Raw genomic sequence first — 18,985 nt, forward strand, 5'->3', positions numbered from 1 at the left:
GACCGTGCCCCTGGATCAGCAAAGCCCCGCCCCCAGTTCCCATTGGCTCTCGAGTTAAAAGTCCCGTTGCTGATTGGCTATGTTCCCAGCCGGCATTTTTTAATCTCCGTCTATGTCGTATAGAAGCCGCTTGAGTCCCCAGTGCAGAGCGAGATTCCCAGTCCGGAGCCGGGACCCGCCGCTGCAGCCGCGACTGGTGAGTTGGGGGTAATCGCAGCCGCGGTGTCGGGTCCCGATCCCCCGCCAGCGCTTGGCCGCCCCGCGCCAGCATTGCTGCCCCTCGGAGCGAGACGGACCCGGCGCCTGTGCGCCAGCGGGAGCCTCGTCTGTCGCCGCGCCTCGGCCAAGCGGGTGGAGCTGACGCGGGTTCTAGGGGCGGTGGGGCCCCTGGGCTGGGCAGGGCGGACGCTGGTCTCCGGCCGGGCTGAGCACTGCGCTGTTTGCTTCAGGGAGACGATGCAGGGCGCGGAGCTGGACGCTCGGATCCGCTGCAATGTTACTATCGAGCGCCTGAGCCCGAGCGGCCCGGCCCCGAAGCGCCGGGTGATCCGCGACGCCTCCCTCGCCCTGGGCCGGAACGAGTTCCGAGAGCTGGTGCTGCAAGTGAGCGACGGCCGCGTGCCGCGGAGCTTCGCGCTGCGCGGGGAGGTGCGGCTCTTCACGCGCTTCGTGCGCGACGGGAAAAGCGGCCTGCAGCTGGGCCCCGCGCACGTGCAGCTGCTGATCGCTAACTGCCCCCCCGACAGCCTCAGGCGCTTCCTCCGGCTGCTGCGCATCAAGCACGAGGCGGCGGGGAAGGGGGCGAAGACCGTCACGGAGCGGGCGCGGCTGCTGTGCAGCCTTCCGCGGACCTTCGACACCATCAGCCCAGTTCAGGCCCGGGACGTGCAGCGGGTCTGCGATCAGCGGGCCCACGCGAGCTGCGAGGCGACGCCTGTGAAAGGGCAGGCCCCGAGGGACCGAGGGAACAGCGGTCTGTGGAGCAAGTGTCGGAAAAGAGCCAGGGCAGAATCGGCTGAAGCAAGCGCTGTAGGAGATCCCCAGGTAGCTAGGGGGTAGGGGGTGGAAGCCCGCTTTGGGATATGGCTTAGGTAGGAGACTTGCGGGAGGGGGAGTTGCTGAGTGCTCTCGTGGTTTGGGCAGGGGGGGAGATCCTTTGTGGCTCAGTGGTATGCCCACATCTTAAATACTGTGTGCAAAGAAAGAAAGCCTGGAGTGCTGGGCGCTGCTCACTCTGCAGACAGCCTGCATCAGTAGATCGGAGGCTATTATCTAGACTAGAAAAATAGGGTGTGTCTAGCAAATACATTGACTAATATGTGTTAATTTAACATGCTTTTAAGCACAAGGTACTAGGTAGAGTAGAAAAAGACAGTGGTGTTTAAAAAACGTTAGCTGGGTGTGTTCAATGGAAAGGTCTATCCAAAGTGATGGTTAAAATGTATGTAAAGTATTAACCAATGAAATTGGCTAGATTAGGAAAATATTTAGCAGTGTCTGAGAGAAGTCAATTGTTCCATTTCATGTAAATAACCATTGACTCTGAACACTAACAATGACAATACACTGTAAAAGATATCTTTTATTGGACCAACTTGCAGCTGGTGGAAGAGACAAGCTTTTGAATTACACAGAGCTCTTCTTCTGGTCTCTCTCACCAACAGAAGTTGGTCCAACAAAAGGTATTATTTCACTCACATTGTCTCTCTAATATGCTGGAACCAAGATAACCAGGGCCGACGCACCCCATTAGGCCACTTAGGTGGCTGCCTAGGACTCTACAATTTGGGGGGGGGGGGGGGGGGCAACCGTGGCGGTATTTCGGTGGCAGGACCTTCTGCCGCCTCTGGGGGGGCGGCATTTCGGGGCGGGACCTTCCGCCACCTAGGGCGGCAGAAAAGCTGGGGACGCTCCTGAATATAGCTATACCAACACTGCAAATAAATTGTAATGCAATTATTTCACTGGAGTGAAATTTAGCAGTTCAAATTTTGGGTAGTGCAATACCAATTATTTCCCACTCTAATCCCTATAGGGGAAAGGTATACGGGAGAACATTTCCTCCAAAAGTTTTAAGGTCCATGAGGCCTGCAGAATATGTGCTGCTGTTAAAAATTTTTGGTTAGTGGACAAGTGTGACTTCTTCCTTTCAGGCGGCTGACATGAAATGCTCAAAGAAGCTATCTCTGCTAATGCATTCACGAATGAGACTCTCGCAGGAACAGTCCATTGTGCTGCGTGCAGTGCTGAGTGGGAAGAACGTCTTCTTTACAGGCAGTGCTGGTGAGAAACTGCATAGCTGAAGTGAAGCAAGGTTACTCCACATGTCCTAACTGCACTCAAATTAGGGATGAAAAGCTTTAGTCTGGTATTGTGAGCTCCAAGAAAACTTTGGGCCTATTCCACACTGAAGTTTTAGCAAAAGTTTCACACCTCTGCTCTCACTGGTTCATCTGAGCCTGTGCAGCTCTAATATAGTGAAAGCACTGGCAGCTTTTGTCACTTTATTAATGTCAGTTTAAATCTACTTAGTGGTTAAAATGCCCTCTTCCCCCATCTGTATTAGTGCTATCAACAGGGCTGATACACTGGTGATAGCACTAATGAGACCTTTTTTTCTGGGAAAAATGTCTAATCCAACACAGGATGCGCAGTGGATTTGTTTGCTCTGGCCCTTTAAAAGTAGAAGCCATTTGAAGTCTGCCTGACTCACAAACCAAGAAGCAGCTCCAATCCTTTATCGATCTGGTCAATTATTACTGGAGGTTTGTAAAGGGGTTTAGTGACATAGTGGCACTCCCCCAAAATGGACCTTACAAAACCGGAGAAAACAGATCAGGTGGTATGGACAGAAGTCTGTGAGAAAAGCTTCCAGGACCTAAAAGAGGCTTTGTCTAAAGAGCCTGTTTTAGTCAGCCCCGACTTCCGCAAACCTTTTGTGCTTTGGGTTGCCGGATTGGGCCTTGATCTCCCAGTGGTTACTGAGGCCAATCTGGGAGATTTTAGGCCCTTAAAAATCCAGTCGGCAGTGCCGTGGGGCTAAGGCAGGCTCCTTACCTGCCCTGGCTCCGCGTGGCTCCCAGAAACCACTGGCAAGTTCCTCTAGCTCCTAGGCGCTGGGGTGGCCAGGGAGTCTGTGCGTGCTGCCCACTCCCCAAGTGCTGCCGCTGGAACCGCAGCCAATGGGCGCTGTGGGGGATGTCCTTGCAGGCAGGGGCAGCACACAGAGCACCCTGTCCGCCCCTGAGTCTAGGAGCCAGACATGCTTCCCAGGAGCCGCCTGAGGTAAGCGCTCCCTGGCTGGAGCCTGCACCCTCCCTGAGCCCCTCCTGCACTCAGACTCCCTCACAAAGCCTGTACCCCAACCACCCGCCCCAGCCTGGTGAGAGTGAGTGACGGATGGAGTAAGTGGGAGTGGGGCCTCAGAGAAGGGGCAGGGGGAGGGGCAAGAGTGTTTGGATTTGTGTGATTAGACAGTTGGCAACCCTATTTGTGCTGTGCACTGATGCTTCTAACACTGGGTTAGATGTGGTGCTGATGCAGGCTGGGGTGGGAAACAGGAGGTCCCCATTGCCTTATTGAGTAACAAACCGACCCCCGTTGAACAGAACTATGCTGCCATCAAGCAGGAATGCAATGCCGTTCTTTGGTCTGTTAAGCAACTTCAACCTTATTTGTATAATAAAGGTTTTGACAGATCATTCCCCTATAATATAATACACTGAGCTAAAGGGACCAATTTCTAGATTATTACATTGGAGCGTAACTCTACAGGAAGTTGACATGGAAAAATAGTCCATATCAAGGGGAAAGAAAATGTATTGGCAGATGCCTTATCCAGAACAGGGGGACCCTGAGCCACATTCAGGAGCATTGGTGACACCCCTTCCTACACCAGTTTTGTGTTGGTAAGAGCTGGCACCTGGTCTGCCAGTGTCACACCCCCAAGCTGAACACTGACAAATAGATTGTTAGAAACCAGTCTGTTTCACCTGTCTGTTAGTTTGGTTAAGATGGGTATTGATTGGACTTGTAACAATGTGTTTACTGTTTAAAGCATGAACCAATTTGCAAGCATTTCATAATATCACATTCTATAAGTGAGAAATTATATGGTAATATTTTAAGTTTTTGCTTTGGAACTATAAAAAAAAAAGTTTGCTTAAATTGTGAATCCAGTCAGGAGGGATCATCTGCTCATCAAGAAGGCCTATCAAAACTAAGTGGGCCATTGTGGAACATCACAATACTTAATTGCCCCTTACTCCCATGAAGAAGCTATATGCAAAAGGGCTTGTCTCATCAGTTTGAATTGTGGAAGAATTAAATAAAAGTAGCTATCAAAATTTTTCATCTCTCTTGCTGTTTGGACTCTCACAGGACCAGAACTATGAAACAGAAGCAGAGATGCCCAGTTTTAACCTGCGTTAGCCCTAAAAGACAGTCAGAACTGACAGATTATTACAACTGTCACCTTTTGAAACCATAGACTGCAACTCATTTGTGTGTGTTTTCCTGCTTTAACTTTGCAATAATTCTCTCATTTCTTTTCTTAATTACTAAATCTTTAAGGCTTAGATAGTTTACTATAGAATTGTATACAAGAGTTGTCTTTGGAGTGAGATCTAAGGTACAGATTGACCTGGCGTAAGTGACTGGTCCTTTGCGACTGGGGATAACCGTGTGTGTGTGTGTGTGTGTGTGTGTGTGTATATGTATGTATATATATATATATATATATATATATATATATCTATCACTAAGTCCATCTTGCCTGGGTGGTAAGATAGACTGGAACGCCCATGGGGACTGTTTGTGACTCCGTGTTAAGACTAAAACAACAAGCAGTCCTTGTAGCACCTTAGAGTAACAAATTTTATTTGGGTATAAGCTTTCATGGGCTATAACCTGCTTCATCAGATACACAGAGTGAAAAATACAGTAGGCAGCTATAAAAATACAGCACATGAAAAGATGGGAGTTGCCTTACCAAGTGGGGGGTCAGTGCTAATGAGGCCAATTCAACCAGGGTGGATGTGGCCCATTCCCGACAGCTGACAAGAGGGTGGATGTCAACAGAGGGAAATTACTACAAAAAGTGGTACAGAAACCTGAGTCGTCTTTAATGCATGCTGATGTGCCCCTGCCTACAGCAATAGGGAGGCCTAGGGGGGAGGACATAGCTAAGCACCTCTTTAGCATGATCAGGTTCATGCCCTGTCCCATGCCTCACATCTTCCCCCTCACCCTTTTTTTTTATTAAGCCATATGGTCTTGTAAGGGAGCAGAGATTTTTGGGTTGTTGTCTTATTGCTTGTCAAAGTAGGGCATCACAATCTTACTTGCACCAGTGTTGCCAATTCTTGTGATTTTTATCACAAGTCTTATGTTTTTTTGTTTTGTTTGTTTAAATACCCAGCCCCTGTGATCATGTGAGAATCTCCTTTAATTTTAAGTGAAGTTTCTGGTTCTCGTAGTTGCTGAGCAAAGCATCAAATGAGAAGCCTAAAGGTTCTTAAACCAGAAGGCAATTAAGAGAACTCACTTGTTTATTTAAAATCTAGTGTTTAAACAAAATCATGAGATTATTATTTTGGGGCTTGATTAATAATTTTTAACACTTGGAATTGGCACTGTTGCAACCTACGCACTCTGCAATGCTTAGTGCAGATGCACAATGGGTCAAGCCTCTTGTCTAAGTGTAGCTGTATCTAGTGATGCTTGAGAGTTTCATTTTGGTGTAAGGGAGAAACTTTAATCAAAGATGCACATTAAAAAGTGGAATGAGGGAAAGAACAATTCAACTTTAGCAAAAAGTGAAATCTTTTAAATCATCCATGTTGGGGAGAGGTTTTTGCCAATATAAATGATGACACTAACTAAGATACTCTTATAGCTACCATGGTTTCTCCTCCATGACTGGGTTCCAGTGTGGGGAGTTTATTGCACCCTAAATGGGAGGGTCCAAATAACCCCTAAACTCCATTTTATCTAAATGGTCAAACAGAGCTAACCCTTTCCTGACATGGTTGGTTTTACAACTACCTGAGCTCTATGTGGTCGGGCTGTTCTTTTCTTTTGTTCCTAGTGTTTTCGGACATGTGAAGTTTTGAATGAGCAGAATGGAGGGTGGTATTAGGAGGAATTTGAGACTGGAATTCAAACTGCATGGTTTTGGGGACGTGTCTCTAATGGTGTCGGGAAATCCTCTTTCTGAAAACTTTTATACTCTTCTAAAAGGGACTGGGAAGTCATATCTGCTGAAAAAGATTGTGGGTTCACTCCCCCCAAAGAGCACCTATGCTACAGCCAGTACAGGAGTGGCAGCCTGTCATGTTGGTGGCACCACGCTCCATGCCTTTGCAGGTAAGGAGGATAACTTTCTGCTTGAGAACCTTCCCTGGCTTGCTATGCTATGGGGAAGATGAGTGGAAAGGACCTGGGAACTCTTGGCATCTTGGTAAAGATGATACTTACTCTGTTCTCTTCTTTCATTAGGTATTGGTTCTGGGAAAGCTCCGCTAGATCAGTGTATTGAGTTGGCTCAAAGAACTGGAGTGCGTCAGCATTGGTTGACCTGCCAGCACTTAATTATTGATGAGATTTCAATGGTGGAGGGCAAGTTTTTTGATAAGCTGGAGGCAGTAGCCAGGTGAGGGTCATGCAGCAAAGAGTCCTTATAACTCCGATAAAGTTCCTTGGATCACGGATTGCCTTATCCCACCTGTTCCTGTATTGGGAGGTAAGGTTGCTAATGGCTAGAGTAGTTGGGAAGCTCTGGATTCTAGAATCATAGAAAGGGACCTCAAGAGGTCATCTAGTCCAACCCCCTGCCCTGAGACAGGACCACCTAGGCAGAGACCATCCCTGACAGGTGTTTATCCAACCTGTTCTTAAAATGAAGGAGATTCCACAACCTTCCTTGAAAGTCTAATTCAGTACTTAACTATCATGCTAGTTAAAGATTTTCCTAATATCTAATCTAAATCTCTTTGCTGCAGATTAAACTGATTTACTCCTTGTCCTACCTTCAATGGACATGGAGAACAATTGAATGCAATCCTTTTTATGAAGCTGTTTATCACATTTGAAGTCTGTTATCAGGTCCCCCCTCAGTCTTTATTTCTCAAAGCTAAATTTGCCCAGATTTTTTAAACTTTCCTCTTAGGTCAGGTTTTCTAAACCTTTTATTATTTTTGTTGCTCTTTTCTGAGCTCTCTCCAATTTGTCTCCATCTTGCTTAACATGTGACACTCAAAACTGTACTGAGGCCTTAACAGTCACAAGTAGAGCAGGACAATTACCTTTCATGTCTTACATATAAACACTCCTCTTAATACACGCCAGAATTAAATTATCCTTTTTCACAACTGCATCACATTGTTGACTCCTATTCAATTTGTGATCCACTATAACCTCCACATCCTTCTCCGCAGTACAACCATCTAGCCAGTTATTCTACATTTTGTTGATGTGTATTTGATTTTTTTTTTCTTCCTCAGTGTAGTAGTTTGCACTTCTTTGTCTTCTGTGTTGCTTTCAGACCAATTTTTCAATGTCCTTTTGAATTAGCAACCCTTTCAGCTTGATGTCATTTACAAATTGTATATTATATGTAAGCAGGGGTGAAAGTGGGCCGGTACGGCATACTGGTAAGAAGCCGTTGCAGTCTCGTACGCAGCCGATGTTAAAGTGCTGCCGCAGCAGCGCTTCAGCATCACTGCCTCTTTCCCAGTCGGCGGGTGGGGGAAAGGGGCAGCCGCCCCAGGGCTGGCGATTGAAAAGGGCCCGGGGCTGCCACTGCAGCAGCCGGACCCCAGGCCCTTTTCAATCGCGCCACCTGGGGCTTCAGCTGCAGGCCAGGTAGTGTGGATCAGCTGGCTGGGGGAGGCTGACCCTCTAGCCTTGCCCCTTCTGCCCGGAGCCTGGCCCCCGTACCGGTAAGTGTTTAATATTACTTTCACCGCTGTATGTAAGCATACTCTTCATTCCAGCACCTAAGTCATATATTGAACAGTATTGGATCCTGGAAAGACTCCTATGGGAGTCCCCCAGATCCACCCAGTTTGACAGTGAACTATTGATAACTACTCTTCCAGTAAGGACTTTCAATCAGTTTTGCACCTGCCTTATAGTAATTTTATCTAGACTACATTTCCCTAGTTAGCTTATGAGAATGTCATGTGGAGATGTGCCAAAATCAAGTTATCATGTATGCAACTTCCCCACATACACTAGGCCAGTAAACCTGTCAAAGGAGGACATTAGGCTGGTTTGGTATGGCTTGTTCTTGACAAATCCTCTGTATTGATGAGGACTCCCAACTTTTTGTCATCAGCAAATCTAATGAGACCACTCCTACTTTTTGTGCCAAGGTCATTAATGAAAATATTAAATTATCACTCCCCTTACAGAGCTGTCAGGAAACGGGATGACCCATTTGGAGGAATACAGCTGATCATCTGTGGGGACTTCTTACAACTGCCACCAGTCAGCAAAAGCAATGAGGAAACCAAGTTCTGCTTCCAGGTGTGAAGCCATCCCTACCCACTACTTCAGAATTTGTTTGTGGCTGTCTCCTAATGAATGAACAACTTATTCACAGGCAAAGAGCTGGAGGAAATGCATCCACGTGAACATGGAGCTGACAGAAGTGCGGAGACAGACTGAAAAGAGCTTCATCTCACTCCTGCGTACAATCCGCCTGGGCAGGTGAGGAGGAACCTCTTTCCTCCTCCCTCCCCTACTTGCCCCCACTTCCAATAGATGGCCAAATGCAGGGGGGTGTCACTTGGCTACCTCTCCAACGTCATCTAAAGGTGGTATAGCTGGGTAGATGGCTGTTAAGGGACCTGGACACATCTTTGCCTCACCCACTCCCAAGCCCCACAGCTTCTCAACTCCTCCTCCAACTAATGAAAGCAGTAATACTAGTTGCTTCTTGCCCAGTTGAGCAGGCTGCCTCCATTGTGATCACTCATAGTCTCTGCTCCAAGGTGTCCATTTTACTTGCCATGCTGACGGTTGATGGATCTAATGGTCTTGAGACACATGAACAATATGGCAATGCTGGTATAAAATTAACAAATGAAACCTGATGTTCAATTCCTTGGAACCTAACCCTACACCTGGAAGTGTCCTTCTCTGTATAAGGATGTGTGGGTGATGAGCTGCTCTTGCAGGTGGTAACCATGGGCATTAGGAGGTGGGGGGAGGGGACAAGAATGTGCTTGTCACATGCATCCACCTTGTGAATAAATCATCCAAGGGGTAAAAAGTGTTGGTGATATCTCATGAAATCCCCATCTGGATGCTTTCAGTGATACTGGTAACTAACAATGTTCTCAATCTTTTATTGTTACATCAGTCCAGCAACTTTGATAGGAGCAAGAGTGTAGATCTAGCAGTCAGCACAGGTCTGGAACAACACAGTGGCTTAACTGTAATAGCCTGTTTACATTTGTGCTCCCACTATGACTAGTCCTAGACAAGCTCCATTAGAGCAGTGGTGGGAGACCTTAAGGACCTTAGTAGGATAGATAAGGCCACAGGGGGTGTGGAGAGCAGGACTTGTATGCACAAGTTGAAATAACTCACCCTTTCAATAGGGGTAGCTACCCTGTGGTGTTTGCCCAAGATGTACAATAGATATCACTATTCTTGGCATTTCTAACCTGAGATTTCCTGTTGGAGACTTTAAACCTTTATTCCTTGTTATATTATTATGGTACTTATTTCCCCCCAATCTCCACCAGGTGCACAGATGAAGTCACCAGGCAGCTGATGCAAACAGCTACCAACAGGGTTGAGAGAGATGGGATCCTTGCAACTCGTCTCTGCACCCACAAGGATGATGTGGAACTAACAAACGAGAGACGGTTGCAACAGTTACCAGGTAAACACCTTGGGGGAGAAAGAGCTGTTAATTTCAGCAGGAGGAGAGGACACTGTAGATAATGAGGAATGGAGAACTGGCATTGTGGAGCTCAAGCTGCTCTAGTCGCAACCTCTTCCAGCTGGCTTCATGGATATGAGGGGTTATTGTAGGGTCAGACCTGCCTAGGGGGGGTGTGGTGGCTTTTTTTTTTTTTTTGGTTAATAATTTATACCGGTAATCTACTATGTAAAATTTGCATAAACTATGCCTAACAGATGTCCTATTACACACATTCATATTTCACTCCAACCAGCTGTAGACCAGGCCTGCCCCTCAATTCATTAATTTCCTAGTCTCCCCTCCCATCCAATACCTCACGCAGGCCTGCCTCTTCTCAGGAGGTGTTAGTGCACAGTCTGCTGCTTCTGCTTCACTGCTAGTTAAGTGTTTCTTGCCCAGAGAGTCTCCCCCGCCTGTCTCTGGGTGGTCTTGCTGGAAAAACTAGAGGCGGGGGGGAGGTCTTGCATTAATCCATTGGCAAAGGCATAAAAGGGAGGAGACGCTGCCATTATTCTAACAACTGTCCTGAAGCCAGAGACTCCTCAGGGAGGCGGGTGCTGGAATGGGGGTCTACAAGCTGGAGACTCCTGGGAAATGCAGGTCTGTTATAGAAACTGCAGACTCCAAAGCCTCCCTGTGCTAAATTTCCTTTCATGGTAGCTTTGGTTGTGAGAGCAAGAAGAGGTGGCCACACTCTTAAAGCTGCAATTGCAGTCTGCCTGCTCAGTGTCTGGCCTCTCTGGGCATGTCTGTGCTGCAATGTAAATCCATGCTTGACCCCAGGCTCAAGTTCCCCCCACCCCACTTGCATCTACATTGTAATTGCACTAACTTAGGGCTCAGACCAGAATGTTGCTGGGCTGGAGGGTGCAAGCGCCAGTTAAGCCCCACTTGACTTTGGTCCCAGGAATCGGCCATTAGTATCCCATAGTTCCATGGGATAACTTCCTTAGTCCTCTCTATCCCAGTAATCTGCAATCCACACTATTAAAAACAGACCTTTTTGTGGGACAGAAAACAGTGCTGAAACATCCACCAGAGCCTCATGACTGTTCTGTCGGTTTCCTGACACAGGAGTAAAAGTGCAAGCAAGAGAAGTTAATCAAAAGGCGCCTTCTCCATGTTGTGGCTCCAGTAGCAGACCAAAAATGACTGCTCAGCAGGCTAGGTTGGTGGGCTGTTCAACCTTCCTGTAACATTCAGGGCAGGCAGTAAAGTTTTCCCACAGTACACCACGTTCCTGGGGCTAGAGCGGCCACACTGGCTATTAATGGCTATTAGCCAGGATGGTAAGGAATGGTGTCCCTAGCCTCTGTTTGTCAGAGGATGGAGATGGATGGCAGGAGAGAGATCACTTGATCACTGCCTGTTAGGGTCACTCCCTCTGGGACACCTGGCATTGGCCACTGTCGGCAGACAGGATACTGGGCTGGATGGACCTTTGGTCTGACCCGGTATGGCCATTCTTATGTTCACTGTTTTGTGGGTGGGGGAATAGAGCACGAGGGACTCTGGGATGTGATTACATTGACTCTGGTCTGCAGCGCCCTAGATTCAAGCATGGGTTAGAAAAGTCTTTAACAAAGGGTTAAAATACAATGTAGATGCTCCAGCCCAGGGTTCCCTAACATGGGTCAACTGACTCGAGTCCCACTAACCCAGGGCTTATATTCCAGTATAGACATACATTCAGATCCACAAGCTCTGGAAGGTGTAAATTGGAGCAGGTGGTAGGGGAGAGCCAGCAGGGGCTTTCTGCTCTTGGAAGCTACTGGAAGAGATCCTTTCTGGGGTATACAAGAGTTGTGTGGAGAGCAGAATTTCTGGGACTGAGTTCAAAATGGAAACTAAGAACCCTTCTGGCTCAGTCTGGAGAAACCTGCTGTGGAGTGAGTGCCAAGCCTTCCCCGTATTTAGGGACTTTGTTGTGTGTTGATTGATGGTAAGCCCATGTTTGTATTGCTTTCGTCCTCACCAGGAGAAATGCGCTCCTATGAGGCTGTGGATAGCGATCCCATGCTAGTCAAAGCAATTGATGCTCAGTGTCCAGTAAGCCACTGTATTCAGTTGAAACCAGGAGCCCAGGTGAGCATATGCATATTTTATGGGGAGTAATTGCCAATAGAACAGAAGGATTAGAGTCAGTATTTGGGGAAAGAGTTAAGAATAACAGCACAGGAATGTGGACTGCGTGTGAAATGGAAGCACCCCTCAGACCCCAGGGTGTTCTAAACACACAGGCCATTACATTAATTTATAAGATGTCCTTTACCTTTTCTGCAGTCTGATCCAGGTGGATGAAAGCCACTTGGTTTAAATTCAAAGTCTCAATCTCTGCTTGAAGACTGATTGACCAAGTTGACTGCTTCCTCTGTGTCCAATGGAAAAGAGACTTTGGATGCACAGCACAGAATCACTAAGTACAGATGGGGTGGGGACTGGAGGTAAAGGCTGCTTAAAGCCACTTTTGTGCTGTCTGGATTCTAGGCTGCTCAGATCCCAGCATAAATTAGAGCTACGCTTCTTATGGACTATGGCACAGCTCGGAATCCCTGCAGCACCATGTGCTAAGGCTCTGGCCTCCCATCACCAGTACACCCTGTACACCAGGGTTTGGGGGTGAGGGGCACCATAGGGCTGCTTACAATGGCCCTACACTGTCTGGATTGGAGAATTGTTCCCTGGCCACTTTGTCTCTTTAAAGTCCCTGTAAGCTGCTGGAGTGTGGGGAGGAATCTTCCCAGAGATCCAAGTGTCGCAAATATGTGACTTAGGTTGTAGACAGAACCAATTCACAATCTTCCCAGAGCAATTTCACACAGAGTAAAGGGGTGATGGGATCTGTGCCCTGTGAGGCTCAACACCTGAGAGCCCTGGGGAGGGAGGAGCTCTGGGATGGCTTCACTGTGAGGTGATTCCATTTACTGTTGCTAGGTTCTACAGTAGCATCAACAGTATCAGCCAATTATTCTGAAGCCTCTGATGTAGGAGCAGAACTGGGGCAAGGCAGGTGAATGAATAGAGCTGTAAGGCAGGGGCACCAAACAAATCTATCCATCTTTCCTTTCCACTTTAGGTGATTCTTACTAAGAACCTGGATGTGTCCCGGGGTCTGGTGAACGGGGCAAGAGGGGTTGTGGTTGAATTTGAAACTGAAGGGAAGGGTGAGTATATAATGTTAAGGTTGCCAGTTTTGGTTGGATATATCCGGGAGACTTCATCCCATGACATAATCTGTAATTAAAGATTAATCTTTAAGTTCTGGAGACTCCATGACAATTCTGGAGGATTGGCAACCCTATATGATGTGCTTATGACTGATTGCCAGTGGCTACTGTTAGTCCTACTGCAATTCCTGGGTGGGAGAGTAATCATTTCTGCAACATCAAGTTCTCCCTACCTGTGAGAACCAAGGATCAGACCAAACCCCCAGGTATAGCTGCTTAAAGGTTTGCTCTGTGTGTGTGTTTCATCATTCTCTGGCTCTGCATGCTTGTTCTCACCTGGTTTCTGACCATGTGCACTCATGCTCTCTCCTTGCAGCAGTACATCTTTCCAATAGCAAGAACAAATGTAGCTTTTCAGCAATGCAATGTTCCAACCCTCCACCCCACTATTTCATGTTTTCTCTGCTCTGTTTCTGGCAAATAATTCTGTTCATTCTCCTACTTTACAGGGTCATAGAACCATAGAATATCAGGGTTGGAAGGGACCTCAGGAGGTCATCTAGTCCAACCCCCTGCTCAAAGCCAGACCAATCCCCAGATAGATTTTTGCCCCAAATCCCTAAATGGCCCCCTCAAGGATTGAACTCACAACCCTGGGTTTAACAGGCCAATTCTCAAACCACTGAGCTATCTCGCCCCACCCCGCCCCGTCCCCTTACTCCAGCAAGAACCACTGTGCTATAGGAGCATCAGGATTGAGTTGTGCTTTTCTAAATAGAGCCCCAAGGCCCATGGAAGAGTTGGTCTGAAATGGGAAGGGATGGGAAGAGGGCATACTTAGGCTCCTGCTTCCTGGGAACGCTGGTACCAGAGGGACATTCCTTATTCTGACCTGCTCTTCTCTCTCCCAGGACTGCCCCGAGTGAGGTTTCTTTGTGGGGTCACAGAGGTAATCAGGCTGGAGCGATGGGTCTTCAAAGGTCCATCTGGAATTTATCTGAGTCGTCAACAGTTACCTCTAAAATTGGCATGGGCCATATCCATCCACAAGAGCCAGGTTAGTGCTTTTATAGAGAGACTGCCACAAAAAGTATTCCCCTTTACCTTCATGTTCTTAGGGTGCTTGTGCCACTGGCAGTGGGAGAGGGGAGCCCCAGGGCACCTGTGTGGGTTGGGGGAAGTGGAGGTTTTGGGGGCAGGGTTGCCTAAGGATGCTTGCACTGCTGATGACCAGGAGGAAGGAAACTGCCTCCTCTTCCTCCCTTTGCCTTGGTTAAGGTATGTTGGCTCAAAGGATACTACCACTCACAGTTCTGGAGCAGCAGCCAACAGGCTTGAAAAAGTTATCCAGTGTCCTGGAGTTAAACCATCTTTCTTTTTTACTCTGACTCTGCTGTGCCTAAATACATGCCTACAATGTTCAACAGTTTACTTTAACTGGAGTTACCAAATGGTTCAGTTTAAACAGAGCACTGGATTGGTTTAGGTTATAAATAAAACAAGTTTATTAACAAAAGAAGATTAAGTGACATCAAATATGAGAAAGTTAGAAATGGTTACAAGCAAATAAAAGTGAAAACCTACATCTAAAAGTCTAAAACATAAGCAAATTGCTGAAAGTTTTTCCACAGTGGTATCTGTCGGGTCAGCTCTAGTGCCCCCTGGAGTGGCGCCCTCATAGTGCAGTAGATAGGCATCTGCTGACCCGCCACCCCCTCAATTCCTTCTTTTCATCTGTGGCTGTCACTGGATTGCAGTTAATCTCTGATTTAGCAAGTGATACACCGTAGTGGTTTCATCCTGTAAATAGAGGGTAAAGAATAAATAGATGTAAATGTTTGTAAGTGCCTACCCTGCGGCGCTAGCCCGCCCAGGGTGCCCAAGCATGTCTGGGTCCCAGGGATTTAAGCAGTGTGCTACAAGCCCATGCCAGTTAGTGACCTGCACAATAGTTGCTTGAAGTTCCTGGGGAAAAAGGGTGTGTTCAAGAACAGTTCCGGATTTGTAAAAACTTTAAACCCAGAACCAGGAAGGAGAGAGATAGTAGACTCAAATTCCTTCTCATGGAGGCAGCACTTCGCCCCTCGTCGGAGCATCAACCCAATCTGGCACCGAATACCTCCTTGGTTAGGAGTGTCCTGGCCTCCTTTAGAGGGGCTCAGCATGGCCCAAGATCACTAGCACCAACTACCACCCGCTACCAACATACTTCTCCAGCTAAAAAGTCAGCACCGTTCACACAGCGCTGCTCTCCATCACCGGTGCTGAAGAAGATGGAAAAAGTCAGACTGGGGCGCTCCCCCCTGAGGAGGATGCCTGAGAGAGTGAGACCTGTGCTGGGCCACTCTCAAACAGACATTGAACTGTCGACACTGTTGACTTTGACACCATTGACTTCGGTCCCAAGAGGAGGTCCATTGTGTCTGGTGCCCATGGACTCCCCACCTAGGGTGAGCAATAGAGGGGTTACAGCCCTGGCTACACCATTGACACCCTGAGGCGTATGAGGCAGTGAGGAGCCTCCTGGCCCTTCCAGCACTGCCATCTTCCCCGAATCGTGGCCAACAAGGGACAGGTCCAGCATCGCAGGACTCCATTCCACGAAGGCAGGTACTGGCCCTGGGCAGGCTGGCAATGATGGCGAGACACCATCTGCCATCTCATTCATCTTCGCGGGGCTCAGCCCCACGGTATCACTCGCCACAGCAGCACTCACATATCAACGCTCACCATCCCGGCACCACACACCATCACAGCACCACTACCCTGCACTGCCATGGTCGCCCAGGAGTGGGTCTTTGGGTTCCAAATCACAGGCAGACTCATGCACCTCACGAATGAGCAGACAGTGGGCGGACCCTATGTGCCTGGTAGCCATGACTCAAGGGCTTGTCCCATCAGCATCGCCACTTATCCAATGGCAGATGCCACTCCAGGGGCCAATCTGGACCCCTTGGGTGGCTCAGCTGTTCCAGGGCTCCCACTCAAGGCGATGTTGCTCAGCACCATCAGAGGCGAGAGCGCCTCCACCTTTCCCCCTCAGAGAGGGGCTCCATTCCAGGGGCAGAAGTCAGCAATGCTCAGGATACCCCAGCGGGACACCATCCAGCAATGGAGGATGTACAAACTTGGTGCCAGTCCAAGCTTCCTTGTCCTTTTCCCCTGATGAGGCAGTGGTTGGTATGGCTATAGCATCTATACGGGACAACTACAAGGCTCACCAGGAGCTTTTGTCAGGTGGCTCAGAACCTGGGTGTTAAAGTGGAGGAGATCACGGAGTCAGCCCCAGCCTTGGTGGACATATTGGCACCCTCAGGACTGACAAGGGTGGCCCTAGCATTGAACAAGGCCATCTTGCATCCCATGAGGGCTCTGTGGCAAACCCCCACATCCCTCCAGCCCATGGCAAAGCAGATATAGAGGAAGTATTTTGTGCTCTCGAAGGGGTATGATTATTTGTACACCCAACCCCCACCAGGATCCCTGGTCGTGGCCGCTGCTAATGAGCAGGAAAGATACAGGCAGCAAGGACCCTCCGCCTAAGGCAAAGGAAGCCAGGAAACTGGACGTGTTGGGGAGGAAAGTATACTCGATGGGCACTGTTGTCTGGTTTTGAACATGTGCTAACAACATCATATAGGGATAATTCATAACTTCACAAACAATATTGCTGCATGCATTTCACCATGATATTACAGATTATTACAACAGTCAGTATGTAGGGTCACACCATTCTTGTGCCAGCATTAACCCTAAACTTCTCCCCCTCTCTACTGTTTATCCCTCTGATGTACTTAGAGAGAGTAATGTTATCTCCCCTCAGCCTTCATATTGTTAGGCTAAACATGTCAAGCTCTTTAAGTCTCATCTCATAAGGTAGGTTCTCTGTTCCTCTGATCATCCTAGTAACCCTTCTCTGCACCTGTTCCAGTTTGAATTAATCTTTCTTAACCATGGGAGACCAGAATTCTCAGTAGAAGTGTCTAAAAGGAAGTTAGAAGAGGGACTAAGGACAATCCTGCTCCATTTCACCTAAATGTCCCCAGGAAGTCTCTTTTTCAACCCCATTGATCTACTTCCTGCCAAGTTCATAGAGAAGTTCCCTTTGCATTGGGAAGGGCTAGATATTAATAGGAGCAGCACTTTCCTGACACTCATACGACAGTTCTTCACTATATTGGGGATAGGGACAATGGGTCCCATATGAAGATGTGGTGTTGATGTGTGGGATGGCTTTTGTATTGTGAGCTCACTTGCTTTTACCTGTATCTTCCATGTACTAGGGCATGTCATTAGACTGTGTGGAGATCTCCCTGTCTCGTGTCTTTGAAAGTGGTCAGGCTTATGTAGCCCTTTCCCGAGCCCGTAGCCTTGAGGGCCTCCGGGTACTGGATTTTGATCCCAACGTTGTGAGAGCCAATCCGTACGTGCTACAGTTCTACAATCACTTACAGAAAGAACAACTTCTGTCTCAGGTAAATTCAGCAACTGAGGATCTCCATTAGCCTGTTGCAAGCAGGGACAGGCACTGAAACTCAGAATCTGAACAGTCCCTCCAAAAAGCAGAGGAGCAGCAGGTAGTGATGGGAGGGACAGGATTGGGGAAAGGCAGGGAAGAATAGATGGGGGAAGCATGTTGATAGAAGGATGTTTAGCACTATGGATGAAAGAAGAATGTTTAGTCTATGATGAGTCCTATTCGGATTACAGCCCACTAACTGATCCACTGCACAGAATGGAGGTGAGAGTTCCCTAGGCCCAATCCTTCCCCTTCCATAGAAAGACTAAATGAGAAATGATTCACTGGAAATCTTTGTTTTTCCCCTAGGCTTCTCTACACAGATGCATTGAAGCAGAGGAGAAGGAGAATGGGAAATCTAGCTGAGGATACCCTGGGCACTTCTGTAAGGCACAAGTACAGACTGTTCTGGTTTCAGCAGCCCAGCTGTTGTGCACATCTTATACCACTGGTGAAATTTTACTTCATCTATGTTTCTGCTTCATTGGCTCAAAGGCCACACCTGCCCACTGTGAAAACACTAGATGTTCAGGCAGTTAACTTTTGGGGGAAGATTCTACCTCTGCTTACGTCCTGTTGGTTTAGGGTTGAGGATAGCATCACACCCCAGCCTCTCTACACAAGTATGCATACATCAGGAAATGTGGGACTTGTCCTTGGCAACCTGGAGGAGAAGTGAGATGTGGCTCTTCCCCCTTATTCCCCTGAACTGGAGCCTACTAGCTGTGGCTGTCATCACACAGAAAGGGTACTGAAGAGCAATTAGCATACTTGTAGCACCAGCATTCCGTCTCCAGCTGGTGAAGTGCTAACAATCAGGATGGCACTCTGCAGGTCAAGTAAGGTGCACCCTGGCTTTAGAGCCATTTTATGCTATCCATGTGTCACCTGTTGATGTAGGGAGGGTTCACTAGTTTTACTGCTGGGTGAAGTTTAATATGGAGTCATAAACTGTCCTCTTAATTTTGCTGGTACTTTATGACAATAAAAGGATGTATCTACTGCAGTTGATCATAGCAAGTACTAGAAGTAGGGGTAGAGGGGATTATGGGTATGATCCAACCTTCAAACAGTTTCCTAGGAGTATTTTCTTAGTTTACTGGACCCTAAGGATCCACCATTTTCTACAAAGGCAGGCTCAGGGACTCTAAGGCTGAGCTTATGGGTTCCAGAAACCTCTATTTCTCTCCTGGGCTCTCTGGAGCATGTCAAGCTGAAGTCCAACTCTGACAGAGTTCATCACAGGGAGCAACGCACTCCAGTAAGTATTTGCAGTGCCACTATACAGCCTTTTCAAAGCAAGGTAACATTTTAGTCACCTGGAATGCACCATCATTATCATGTTGATAAAGTGGAGAGAAT

General features: G+C 47.7%; 1 protein-coding gene across 1 annotated transcript; it reads left to right on the top strand.

The window, feature by feature from the left end:
- The first annotated feature begins 174 nt into the window (after positions 1 to 174).
- PIF1 (PIF1 5'-to-3' DNA helicase) lies at positions 175 to 18,567 on the top strand. Its single transcript, XM_054038101.1, has 13 exons — positions 175 to 196; positions 450 to 1,044; positions 2,154 to 2,283; positions 6,241 to 6,366; positions 6,499 to 6,652; positions 8,415 to 8,529; positions 8,606 to 8,712; positions 9,756 to 9,895; positions 11,916 to 12,022; positions 13,014 to 13,101; positions 14,016 to 14,161; positions 17,388 to 17,579; positions 17,933 to 18,567. Exons 2-13 carry the CDS (start codon positions 457 to 459, stop codon positions 17,987 to 17,989), a joined length of 1,950 nt encoding a protein of 649 aa, XP_053894076.1. The 5' UTR covers positions 175 to 196; positions 450 to 456; the 3' UTR covers positions 17,990 to 18,567.
- Positions 18,568 to 18,985: the final 418 nt, after the last annotated feature.

The sequence above is a fragment of the Malaclemys terrapin genome, chromosome 8 (genome assembly GCF_027887155.1).
Source record: "Malaclemys terrapin pileata isolate rMalTer1 chromosome 8, rMalTer1.hap1, whole genome shotgun sequence".
Lineage (NCBI taxonomy): Eukaryota > Metazoa > Chordata > Testudines > Emydidae > Malaclemys > Malaclemys terrapin.